The sequence below is a fragment of the Sciurus carolinensis genome, chromosome 16, assembly GCF_902686445.1.
Source record: "Sciurus carolinensis chromosome 16, mSciCar1.2, whole genome shotgun sequence".
Taxonomy (NCBI): domain Eukaryota; kingdom Metazoa; phylum Chordata; class Mammalia; order Rodentia; family Sciuridae; genus Sciurus; species Sciurus carolinensis.
The window spans coordinates 33,522,001-33,535,496 of record NC_062228.1 but is presented as its reverse complement, the minus strand read 5'-3'; the positions used below and the strand labels follow the sequence as shown (position 1 = coordinate 33,535,496).

The 13,496-nt window shown below is 55.2% G+C and overlaps 1 protein-coding gene across 4 annotated transcripts in view; it reads right to left on the bottom strand.

Annotated features, from left to right (window-relative positions):
• Znf423 (zinc finger protein 423) overlaps window positions 1–13,496 on the bottom strand; it is a 314,481-nt gene that overhangs the window by 109,638 nt on the left and 191,347 nt on the right. For all 4 annotated transcript variants that reach the window (XM_047529580.1, XM_047529581.1, XM_047529583.1 and 1 more), the window contains one exon: window positions 7,232–7,316. In XM_047529580.1, the coding sequence (XP_047385536.1) occupies window positions 7,232–7,316 (85 nt within the window). The remainder of the gene's footprint in view (window positions 1–7,231; window positions 7,317–13,496) is intronic.

Genomic DNA, 13,496 nt, shown 5'->3' with positions numbered 1-13,496 from the left:
AACCCTCAGTCCCTCAGCTCCTACTTCTCACCCTCCTTTTCAATGTGGGGCCTGGAGAGGCCAGTGGACGCTGCTGGGCCCTCCTCTATCCCTCAACCCTTCCTTCCATTTGCCTGCTCTGACCTGCTCATGCCCCGGACACAATGACCTGGTCAGGCAGACCCTCCCCAGCCTCCCTCCCAGGGCTCTCTGTGGCTCTGTGGCCCCGCTGCTATTCCTGGAAACATTCTGCTGCCTCGGCACGTGTGACACACACTCCTAGCTCCCCCAACTTCTCCCAGATGCCCCGGGAGCCACTCTTCCAGCCCAGACCTTTCTCCTGAGCTCCCTGTCCCGGGATCCAACTGTGGGCCAGACACCAATGCTCAGAAATGGACTCGAGCTCACTCGGTGATCAGCCTGTGGGTACAGGGCTCTCAAGGGCACAGGTTCTGAGTCCCATGGCCTGAGCTCAAATCTCCACTCTGGAGCTTACTAAGACACATTAATCCCCCACGTACAAAGGAGGGTGATAACAGAACCTCTCTCCCGGGGTGTCATAAGGGTTAACTGCGTTCACACGTGTAGATGGGGAAAGAAGGACCTGGAACTTGGTGAGCCTGGCCAGACAGACTGATGGTCATTAGCACCCTCGTCTTTTTTGCCCCTACAGCTCTTCTTCCAGAATAGTACCATCTCCTATCCGTCATGCGAAGCTTAGACACCTGAGACCTCTTTCCTAACTTCTCCCCCTCTCAGGCCCACTCAACTCCCAAACCCCGCTGGTGTCGCCTCCTAGGTGTCTCTCCGGCCAGCCTCCCAACACCCTCCTCAGCAGCATCCCGTTTCCCTCGCTGTTCTGCCCCACGGTCTGGCCACCTCCCACCTCACTCACCTCGTAGCAATACCGACCTGCCTGCAGTCCCCCACGTGCCACCGGGCCTCTCTTCTGCAGGGTCTGCTGTACTGCTCTCTCTGCCTGGAATCCCTCCCAGCTCACTCTAAGACCCTGATTAGGTGCCACTTCCTCCAGGCAGCTTTCCTGCATGTCCAGATTGACTGGCATGCCTGTCCTCGGAGCGCCCATATCTTAGCTCGTGACATTAGAGTGAACTTGTAAATTAGCATCCCCCACCCCAGCTGGGCTAGCGTGCCGCGCCTCACAGCCCTGAAGGATTATAATCACATTGATGGAACATGAAGTGACGAGGTTCCTGTTAGGGAAAAACCCAATTACAGAGGCTCCCCTGCTCCCGCTTAAAAATAACATACACATATAAAAAGAACTCAGAAAAATGAGGTTTTAAAATTCAGAACTGATGGATTCTCCATGGCCCAAAGTGCTCAATCAATAGCTTCCTCAAAGGCACCAGTGGGATCCAAAACCAGGGAAACTGAGACCTTTTGGCTAGCTCTCTCACCTGGCAAGATTTCAGCAGGGTGACTATGTCCCAGTTTGGAAGTTTGGTGAGGGACAGGGGAGGGGAAGGAAGAGGGAGGAGGGGGAGGAAAAGCAGTTGGATTAAAGGCTGTCTGTACAGTCCTGTTATTCCGACAGACCAACTCCAGCACCTGAAGCAGACCTCCAGGGGCAGGAGACATTTTTGTCACATACCAAGGATAGACAGGTGTTTGGGTCTGGTGTCACCGGAATCAAAAGCCCGACATGGCGCGTTCAGCAGCATGTGCTCAGGCAGAGAGGAGGCAGGAGCCCCCGCCCCGCTTTCCTACTGCTCTTCCCTTCCGCTGTTTCAGAGACTTCGTCTCTCCCTGGTGTGAGGGGGAGACACTGATCTCCACCAGATCTTTCCCCTAGACCAGCCACCATGTCCTCTATCATGCTGGGTCTTCTGCGGGGTCCCAGCTGCAGTGAGAAGGGGGTTCCGGGTCCGCAAGGAATAGCTGGACCCCATCTCCAGGAAAGGGTCTCCCCGCTCTCTCTCGGTCACTCCCTGTCTCTTCTTCAGCCTGTATGTTTCTCTTTGTCTCTGTATCTCTGTGTCTCTGTCTCTTTCACTGTCTCTCTCTCTCTCTCTCTCTGTCTCTCACATACATACCCCCAACTCCTTCCAGGTGCATGAGGGGAAGGATGGGGTAGGGAGGTGGAAGGGGCACAGGCCAGTGCTGGGACATTTTAAAGGCCTAAGCAAGGGGCCAGAGGCTGATCCTCCAAATTCCCCTTTCCTCTCCCATTTTTTTTGCCCCTGACAGAAAAGCCCAGCCTGTGAGGGACACCCAGGGACAGGGACCAACATGACCAAGAAAGGGCCTCTGTTGTGACTAATGCTCCACTGGGAGAGACCTGGCTCTTGCCTGGCGGCCCACCAGAGTCCACCACCACTGTCCAAGGACAAAAAATCCTATCGAGATTCCCTGAGGACGATCCTTTCCCAGCCTCGCCTTCCCTGGCCCCCATGCTGAGTCACTGCCCAGAGACCAACCTGGGTCATAGCAAATTTGTTATCTCAAGGACAAGTTCTCAGACCCCCCCAGCCAGCCAATGCCCAAAGCACAGAAAAGACAGTGGTTCAGTGCCAGTCAGGGGAAGGCAGGACCCTGGGGTCTCCAGGTGCAGGCTGGAGTGGCGTCCCAAGTACTCTAGGGGGCCAGCATGCAGGCTTAAGCACACGTCACCACGTGTGGGCAGACACAGGCTCCTCCCTCCCCAGCCCTGCGGGGCATCCTACCTCTGAGCTAGGTCCCCCACAGCCTCCTCAGGCTCTCCTCAGGTGGGAGCCTCCTGCAGAGCCCAGATGGGGGAGCATCTTCCCCGAGTCTTAGGTGGGGGACAGGAAGGCTGGGGGGCTGTGGGAGAAGGTAGGCAGGGATGGCTGGGCGGAGCCACGTTGTCCCAGCAGGAGGCCACAGAACAGAGCTATGGGCTGGTCCAAGTTTTTGATGTGCCTGTAATGGGGAGGGGTGTCTAAAGCCATTTCAAAAGCTGGGGGAGGCCCCAGGAAGGGGCCTCATTCTCTGTGAGGAGGGGGGATTTCAAAGGCGACCCCACAGCTGAAAAGATTTCCACAGACCCTTGCCTTTCTATCAGATCCAAATGGCTCCCTCCCAGCAGCAGCAAGAGGGGTGCCGGGAAAGTGTTTCCAAGGAGACCGGCCCTGAGTCATCCCGGCTCCCAGGTCTCCAGGCTGCAGTCACACCGGGGCCCCGCTATAAAAAGGCCAGTTTACCGGCCCCAGGGGAGGTCTCCAGCAGACCAGGCCCCTGGGGAGGCCTGCCTCAGACCCCCGAGTGCCCCGAGTTTATGAGAAGGCCACCAAGCTGAACAGTGCCACTTCCACCCAGCAAGTCCCCTTGGTACTGCTAAGGGGAACTGTTACCCGGTCCAGCTCCAGGGCAGTCTCTCTGGGCTCCAGTCACTTAACAAGAGAAGCTGTCCACAGAGACACTGGCCCCAACAGACTGAACTGGAACCGCAGAGTTGACTACAAAACAGGCCTCAGTGTCCACCTCTTCTCACGCACACTTCCCGCCCTCCCCACCTGGGCACGTGGCAGTCAGGTATCATCCCATGCTCCCACCCCTGCCCCTTCCCTCCACCCTGGATTAGATCAGGCAGGCCTGGGTGCCCTTCCCATCTGTCCCCTCAACTCTGCAGCCAGACCAACCTTCCTAAAGCAACCAGCTTAGTCCAGGCCATGCTGCTCCCTAGTATTACAACTCAAGGTGACACACTCAGGAGACCACAGGGCCAGGCGAAGGACACATGAGCCCAGTGGTCCTCTGAAGCACAGCGGCCGCTGGTGGGGCTGGGTGTGAGCCTTGCCCACAGGCAGCGCGGCTCTCTGCTCTAGCTCTGCCTCCTGGGAATGCTGACCCCTGACTGCCGCCTCCGATTTTTCAAGATGTCTTCAAGACATCAGCCAAGAGGCCTCCAAGGATGGACCCTGGCCTACAGGGTGAAGTCCAAGCCTGAACCCCTTCACTCGGTAGTCAAGGCCTCTGTGACCTGGTCCCGGACACCCCCCCACCCTTTTCACGATGCTACCATGTGGATCACCTAGTCAGACCCCACAACTTCTGGACCTGTCCTGCTCTGCTTCTGCCTCTGAGCTTTGCTCACCCCCCAGTCCTCCTAAGAAGGGTTGGGACCACCTTCACAGCCTGGAAATAGCATGCTGTTCCAGGCTCCTCCTGAGCTAAAGCCCCCTCTGCCACAGTCCTGCTGCAGAAAGAACTCCTTACATCCTTCCACACCCAGGCCCTTCGCACAGACCTCCTTGGATTCAGAGATCACTGAGCATCAACATCACTGCCATCCTGGATGCCCATCTATCTCCCCTCTTCGCCAGGGAATTCCCAGGTTCTCTCCTCCTACAGGCTCTGGTAGGGGCTCTAAATACAACAGAGAGAGCCTTGCGGATGTCAGACCCTGCCTCTGCTACTCCCTGGCTCTAAGAACTTGGGTAAGTCATTTAAGATCCATAAGCCAGGTTCCAGGTATGAGACGGGAGACCAGCACTGTGGCAAAGTGCTGAATAAAGCAACTGTTTGCATCCTTATCTAAGGGCAGGGACCATGTCGCCCACAGAGGCCACCACAGCCCTTGGCATGCAGCAGGCACTGTGTCCTTTGATAAGGTCAGGGTGATGGGGTGAGGGTGGGCAAGCAGGAGGAGGGGTTCTGCACAATTGCCAGGTCTGGCTCACAGGCATCAGCGCCAAGCACCAAGGGCCTGCACCGTGGACCGAAACCTCCGGCTCCAAGACCAACCACTCCGTACTGCCGGCTCCTCAGTCCTCCAGCTGCCCTGCGTCCCCAGAAGCAGGCCAGCTCACAACACATGGCTCAGGCATGGGTGAGGTCTCCTGTCCAGCCACCAGATGGGACTCCTTCCAGTGGAAGCCCGGCCTTCAGCTCACACAAAGGCCCAAATGCCCATCAAACCCTCCCTTCAGGTTCCCGCAACTCCAGTTAAGAGCAACCCCCTCGCCTTCCACCTGAGGACACGCAGCTTCCAGACTCTGCACAAAAGGAAGGTGGGAGAGAGAAGGGAGGGGGGGAAACACCTTTGAAATCACTGTGGTCCAATTAGCCAGGCTCTCGCCCTTCCTGCTTACAAACAGGAGCGCGCATTACCACCTGCTACAAAAGCAAACATTTTTAGATATCTTCATCTTCACCTCCCTGACACTCCCGTGAAAGGGCTCTCAGCAGCCGGTGACTGGCAGGGTAGCTTTCCTTCTTATACTCCAGCAGGGAGCTTTCAGACAGAAGAAATTAAAAAGCCACCAATCTCCCTGTCAGGCGGAGCTCCCAGGGCCCCACCTGCCCTTCCTGGGCTCTTCTTCTCCCCTCACCACCGGGGGAGCCCCGCCACACTCGCCACCGATCAGTACTTCCGGAGACCAGCTCCACGTCGCTGGAGGTAGAGGCTGATCAGATGAGGGGTGAGCTGGGATGCAGACACCCAAACCTGAGGGCAGGGTGGGGTGCAGCTGGGCGAGGACCAGGGACCCACACTCATTCCACAAGCACCTTTGCTAAAGAAGTCCCTTGCGGTACTTCTGTCCCCCCTTGTGTGCATTCCTACTTTCCCAATAAAAGTACTTTCACCAACAGACAGACGACAATGTTCACAGCAGAACACTACTTGGGTCCCTGAGTAGAGCAGTCCCTCAGGGGCCTGTTCACACCATGGTGTGACACAGCACTGAGGGGGCAGGAGCGCCAGCTAGAGGCAGTCGCGTGAACTGCAAGAGGTGCCGGACACCAGCCAACCAGGGCGGCGGGGATTCTGCTCAGGTGAAGAAGGAGACCAAGCTACATTTTCAGCCACCAGGACCGTGATGGCCTGACATTAGTGAGGGAAAGTCCTAAGGAGACCAAGAGATACTGGGAATAGTTTCCTTTCTTGATCTGGGTGTTGACTACACAGGTGTGATCACAGTGAGAATTCACTGTACAGGAGGTTTGGGAACTACATAGTAAAGGGTTTTGTTAAACAGTCCTCTGATGGAATGACTGTTGTTAAGGCCATACGGATAAGATGGCAGAAGAGGAAAAGTGACTGTTTAAACTGTGACTGAAATCTCACTGCTCAAACAATAGGAGTCTTGGAGACAGTGACTGTTAGGATTTGGAAATGAGATGTCGCCCAAAATCTCCTGTGTTATGCAGGACTGTTCAGAGGTGAAGTGATTCAATTTTGAGAGCTATAAGCTAACCAGTGGATTAATTCATTTGATAGATTCATCATTTGAATGGATTACTGAGTGATACCTGTAGACACATGGGGTGTGGCTAGAGGCAATGGGTCACAAGGAGCATTTCTTGGGGACTTTATATTTTGTCACTGCTCCTAGCGCTCTCTCGCCACTTCTTGGCCACCAAGAGGTGGGCCATTTTACTCTACCATGCCTTTCTGCCATGATGTTCCGCCTCACCTTAGGCCTGGAGTGATGGAGTCAGTCAACCGTGAACTGAACCTCTGAAATCGTGAGCTCAAAACAAACTTTTCTTCCTCAAGTTGTTCTTGTCAGGTGTTTTGGTCAAGCAAGAAAAGATGACTAATAATACCCGCAATCAGACATCCAAGACAGACCCAGGATACCAGAATTCTAGAAGCTCTCAGAGGCCCTAATACCAAACACCCTCCTCAGCTGGGGGCTGGCCCCTGCTTTTCAAACCCCCATGTCCTTCACACACCAGAACACCCAAGGGACCCACACCCAGCCACCCACAGTCAGTAAGACTACACAGCTTCCCAAAGTACCTCAGGACAAGCAGGGGAGCTCTGTGGGTCTTTGAAACCTCCCCTTCTAGAAAGACTGGATTTTCCAAAGTCCAAATCCCCTTGAAGAGGAACAGGAAAAGTACCAGAATAACTTTGTAAGCAGTCTGTTTTGACAGCGTGCCTGAGGAATTCACCACGTCGAGTGGGGAAATGTGAGCAGTTAAATCTATTCAATGTCATGACATACAAAATTGAAGCATAATTGCTCCTGAGTGCTTGACAACTGGAAAGCACTTCGTTTCAGAAATGGAGGGAAATTTATGCTGGGAAATGGAAGAGATTGTCAAAAGTTTGATTGTAATGTGAGTGGAGCTGCGATAAGAAGGCTCGGATGGAGAAAGCACTCCCACTTTTGACATTTTTACTCCCATTTGAAATGTCTCGGAAACAGCAGCAGTGACTCTGTCCTTTGGCCTAAAAGCAGGAGAAATGATGATTGGAACCACAAATTTCAAACCCCGATGGGTGGCCCTGTCACAGCTGGGAGGAAAGCTCTCTTACCAATCATGTGGTTGGCAACATGGATTTGGATCTCTCTCTCGTTCTCGAAGGTCATCTGGCACTTGATGCACTGGTATGTCTTTTTCTGTTTGGAAACCCAGAAGAAAAGGAATCAGAGTTAGGAGGCAGGCAAAAGCAGAAGTGAAAGTTCCCAGACACCCTGACCCAAGACTTCCCAGGAGGGTTGTCCAGGTATCTCAAGTCATTCTCTCCACCTCTCTTGGAACCCAGCTCCACCAGCCTGGGGAAGGAGCACAGGCCACGTTCCAAGGGCGTTTCCTCTACAAAGAGGGAACTGCTGCAACCCAAGGTCAACCCCTCTAGGAACTGAGAGAGGCTGCGCTGCTTGGGCAGGCAGATCCATCCACCCACCCATTAGTCTACAAGCACACCCACCCAAGGACCCAGCCACCCACCCATTAGTCTACAAGCACACCCACCCAAGGACCCAGCCACCCACCCCTTAGTCTACCCGCCCATCAGCCTCTGCACATCGCTCACCTCTCTTCTGCATACACAACACCCACCCATCCACACACCTTTCTACACATCCAATGAATCCCCAATGCCTCTACCCACCCTAAGAATCCTGTGGCTGAGCAGGGGACACTGCTCCTGAGGACTCTGATGCTCAGGTGGGGAATTCCTCACCTGCCCTGAGCACACCTAGTTCCAGGTGATCTATATGGGGGGAGGGGTATTACCAGCTGCCTTTGGGGGTGGGGAAAGAAAAATAGAGATCATCAGACACTTCAAAGCACCCACCTTGCCCACTCCAGGGGACTGAACCCAAGGGCACTCTTTCACTGAGCAACACCTCCAGCCACTTTGATTTATTTTGAGGTAGGGTCTTGTCAAGTTGCCCAAGCTGGCTTAAACTGGAGATCCTCCTGTCCCAGCCTCCCAAGTCACGTGGGATGATAGGAATGTGCCATCATACCCAGCTACTCCGGCTTCTCAAAGCTTTTTGAAAATTTATAAAGAGTGAATGAATCTTACTGTCAACACCAAGCCTCTTTAGTTGTAAAACCTGCCCCTGGGGCACAGAGATGGTATTGCTGGGCTGGAGGAAAGACTGGCTACGGGGTTTTTGGAGGGATGAGGAGTTGTATCAGGACTCAAAATATCCAGGTTTTTGAAGACCACTTTGGCTCCTGGGATTATGGTGCCTTTCTTACCTCTGATAAAGGGACAAGGACTTCCAATTTCTTGGCCAAGGACCCAGGCCCAACCCAAAACTGTGCACTCACAAGAGCCACCAGTGAGCTCTGCAGTCTCAGCTCCCACAGGGGCACCTGTAGGTGTGTGTCTCTGCTACCTCTACCACTGGAAACACTTACACCATCCCTGGGACCAGTCCAAATGTCACCTTTTTTAAGAAGCCTTCTCTTCCCACCCAGAATGAGTCCAGGGCCCCCCTAGACCTCCAGCTTTTGCTAAAAGCAGCCAAGTATCAGTACACCGAGTATCATGGCTAATGGACTTGTCTGCTCCCCCACTGCACCCTGAGTTCCCAAAGGACCAGGAATGTGTTTGGAATTCCTTGGCCAGGACAGACCGATGCTTAAGAAGAATTTGTTGAGGTGCAGAACAATTTATGCAAATAGACAAAGAAAACCAAAGGTGACTTTAGTATCCTGGATCCCCACACACCTTAGCACGGAACCTCATCAGGCGAGTGCCTAGCCATCATTTAACTGTTATTAGGATTTTTATTGATGCTAAGAAAGCCCTTGATGAACCAATAAATGAATAGATGAATGGATGGTGCTGGGAGCTTTCGGCTCTGGGGCACAGTCCCTGCTTGGGCTCCAGGATCCTCGCCAACAGGGACCTTTTCCCAGTGTTTCAGGAGAACAGGGTGCTCAGTGTGCCCCCAGCGCAGGCCACAGCACTGGGTCCGAGGCAGGCACTCAGCATGGAAAGGTGGCAGGAAGACTGAGGTGAATCTGAGGGAGCTGACGAGTCCAGTCACGTGACAGGATAGGGAGATGTTCAGACCCTAAGGGGACTGTGGGGACTGAGGTCTGTTGAGGGGACTTAGCCCCCAAGTCCCTATCTCTGCCCAACGCCATGAAACCTATCATGAACGATCACTGATGCCCGCTCGCACGTGCCCCACGCTCTCTGCCTGGCGAGTTTACACTCATTCATCCAAGCCCTTGGCGCTGCGTGAATGAATGACCAAGGGAATGAATGAAAAGGCAGCTAAGCCCAGGGGAGGCTGCCCGAGGACTGCCCAGCCCCTGCTGGGCGGGTAGGAGGAAGGGGCGGGGGAGGCCACAGCCTGGCAGCAGGAGGAAGACCATCTTCCCTGCCATGGATCTGCTGGGGCAGAAGTGTCTGGAGGCTACAGCCATGGCTGGTCCAGACCAGTGTGAGGAGCAGCCCATGAACAGGGACATCCAGCTGTGAATGAATGGGCTCACAGGTCTTGGAAAATAAATCACCAGGGGCTCGGGCAGGAAGAGAGTCACCCCCCTAAATGACCCTGCACCATGCGGCCATTCTTTGATGGCAAAAAAGAGAACTGTCAGAAAACAGGGCCTTTCCTGCTGGGGAAACTGTCCCCAGAGGATTCCCAAGGGAGGGGCCAGAGAAACTGCTGCCTGACCTCCCCCCACACAAGGACACACAGATGTGCAAACATACATATGCTTTCACAAGCTCGCCCTCGGCTCAGCTCAAACGAACACCCTCAACCTTTACAGACACACCCATGACCTCCGACAGCGGCCCGCACCCCGCACCACAGAGGTGCACGCGTAAGGTGTGTGCTCGTGGTCCCACAAGGCTGCAGGGGTCCACACATCCAAATGCGTTCCTAGAGACACACATCTTCAGCTCTTTCACTGGAACCCTGAAACCTAAACTCCCAAACTCACCCACAGGCACACGAGCAGCTTCTACTGGCTGGGTGGCACAGATCCACCCAAGACACATGGGTCATGACAGTACATAAGTGCACTAGCCAGCCAGGCCCACAGACTGTCACACTCACACACACACACAGGCTCACCAGCACTGACCTCTCAGAACTTGGTGGACCCCTAGCCCTTACCTCAATATCTACTGGGTCTGTCTCCCCTTCCCTCTGCCTCAGAGACCACCCCTCCTCCTCTCCAGCTCCTGCTAGGAGATGATCATTATGGAGAGGAAGAACTTCATATTCAAAGGACCTCCTCTTCCTCTTCCCTGGGGCCCAGCCCAGGAGCACCAAAGCTGAGGTCCTGGTCCTGTAGCCGGGAACTGTCTCCCCTGCATGGCCCTGAGCAGCCTCAGAGCAGAAAGAAATACACCCCCAAGGTTAGCAGAGATAGAAGCGGGGCAGATGGCTGGGCCTCCAAAAAGAGAAGGGGAGAAGGGGATAGTCAGAGCTGCCGAGCTTCTGTCACCAGGACATTGTGCCAGATGCACCAAGTACCTACTATGTGCAGGAAATGCTCACACTGAATTATCCCTGCCCCTCTGCATGCTGCACACTAGGGATGGAGAAAGTGGAGTTCCAAGAGGTGTGTCACGAGTTCTGATTCCTCCGCCAGCGAGGAGCAGAACTGGACCTGCGTGGCACCAGGCTCCGTCTGGAGCCCACTGTCTAAGCTGACATTTTTGGCTCAGGGCCACAGACCTCCCCAGACAGTCATGGTCTAGGTGACAGAAAGCTGATGTGACCTGGACCCATTCTCCCCCTCCAAACCTGGAGGTCCTTCAACCTGGCTGTCGAACAGGGTATGGGAGCACCCAGGCCACCTCACCCAGTACAGAGAGGCACCCTGAGGCCCGCTGAGCCCAGGCAGGGCCAGGGTCTGCCCACCCTGGCCTCAAGGTGGGGCGATGTTGTTATTGTCCATAAACGGGGGAGGTGGAAACCTCAGTGCTTCACGCTCCAGCCGACAGCAGCCTCGGCCCCACGGGAACCCAGTCCTCCGAGAGCTAGTTGCTATGGATACACTCCCGAGGGTCCCAGCCTGCCAGCCCCCAAGCCCCTGCGCAGCCCCCAGAGTCTGCTCTGACATGAGAGAGTCCTGAGGGAGGGAAGGGGTGGGCGAACAGACAGCTGGGCCCCTGCCCCCAGGCGTGCCCAGGCAGGGGGCCAGGCCCCAGAGGCCGCCTTGGCTGAGGAGGTACCTGCGCTGTGTCTAGCTCCTTTCTGCAAATGGTCCATCTGTCTGGGCCTCCGGGCTGGCAGAGATGGGATTTTCAGCTCAGCCCCTCTCTCAGGAGGCAAAAGGGCAGGAAAGGAAGGTCTGCAAGCTCCAGGAAACAAGGTTTTGGTCCCTGCACTGCCACGTGCAGCTGTGCATCCTTGGCTATGTGGCTTCACTCTTCTGAGCCTACATTTCCTCTGCCAAAGCAGAGGCCACAGCAAGGCTCCAGGGCTGTTGCTATGGAGACAATCTAGGAGTAGGTGCCCAGGAAAGCAGCCCTCGCACATAGTAGGGGCTTTCACAAAGTGGTGTGCTGGTCCTAGATCCAGAGTAGACTGGGGATGAGGAGGTTCCAACAGACCCAGGCTTTGGCTGCACCAGAAGCAGCTCTCTGGCCAGCAGGAACCTCAGCAAAGGCAGGGATGATGCAGCTGTCCCCAGGAGAAGGGGTCAGGGTCCCAGCCACACTGCGCCACAGCCTGAGCACAGGCAAAACCAGCCTGGACCCTGCCCCAGTCGGCCGCGCCCCTCTTGCAGCCAGGATGGTTCCAGAGTTGCTCAGGAGACTGCAGGACAAGGGTACAGGCTTGACACCCAACATGGCCTGCCTGAGTCTCCTCCCTGCCTCTCAACAGCTGCAGTTCAAGGCAAATGACCTCACCGTTCGCTGGCTCAGTGTCCTCACTTGTAAAAATGAGTGTCGTAAGGCATAAATAAGTGCTTGGCACATCTTCACCCCAGTAAGTGTGGACTGTTACCACAAATGAGGAAGATAACAAGCGGCCCCTCCCACGTGCCCAGCCAGTCCTTACTCACTCAGCCTCAGCAAAAGTGGAGGTCAGCATGGGAGCCGGTCACGGTATCTGACCAATCAGAGCAGATGCCAGTTAAGCCAGAATGGCCCCCAGTGCCCCCCAGGGGACGGCGGCTGGAAATAGACAAGATTACTACTTCTATTTTACTACCATTGCTATCACTATTAATTACCATTACTATTACCCTCTGGCTTCACAGGAGAGGACTGAGGCCCAGAGAGGCCAGATCACAGCGGGGCACTGGAAGAGAGACTACAAGCCAGGCCAGCTGACTCCAGGGCCCCAACACTACCCACACTGCCAGCGGAGCCCAGGGGGACAGAGCTGGGCAGCAGCCACCAGTGCCCACACTCAGGAAGGTGAAGGGTGTCCTGTTGGACCCTTGTTTAGACAGGTCCCTCGGGCTCACTGGGTCTCATTGGGTCTGCCTGTATCACGAGGGGGCTGGGCCAGGAGGCCTCTGTGGTCCCTCCCACTGCAGGACCCTCCCTTCAGTCTCGCCAGCCCTCCTTCTCTGTCCTTCTCTGTCCTTCTCCAAACCCCAGAGCCCCAGGCCACAGTTCTGATCCCGAGGCCAAACACCCTCAGCAAACATCCCTGTCTCCAGCAGGCACCTGTGGCAGGTGGCTCTTCCCCAAATCCTACCTCCCTGCCAATGGCGCCAGCAGAAGCCCTTGAGGGAAGGGCACTCCTGAGAGCTACTTGGCACCTCCTCCATCTAGAAACACAAAGTAGACTCAAAGGGAATCCAGGAATCCCTGGGCCTGTGCTCTGCCAACCTTGGGTCAAGCAGGCTCCACATCCTCCATTGGGCAGCCCTCCGCCCCTGAACACAGGCCCAGGTGGACCCACCAGTGGCCTACTCTTGCCTCTGCCTCACTAAGTCTCTCGTGGTTTTGTTTTTGTTTTTCAGGGGTTTCTTGTGGTACTGAGGATTGAACTCAGGGCCACACACGTGTTAGGCAAGTGCTCTACCACAGAGCTGTAGCCCCAGTCCCTTTTATTTTTTGAGTCAGGGTCTTGCTCAGTTGCACAGGTTGGCCTCAACCTTGTGATCCTCCTGCCTCAGCCTCCTGAGTAGCCTGGGATTACAGGTGTACACCACTGCATCTGGCTAAAAGCCACTTATTATGGGCCCATGGCTCCTCCTGGTCCATCAGCCCCCAAGGTGAGATCCACTGCTGGTTCTCATTGGCTCCTGGGCACCTCCAAACATAACGAACGGAGGCTTCAGAAAGCTGATGAATCCATCAGTGCCTCACTACTGATGGGCTTTCCTCGCACTGTAACTGCACCAACAGT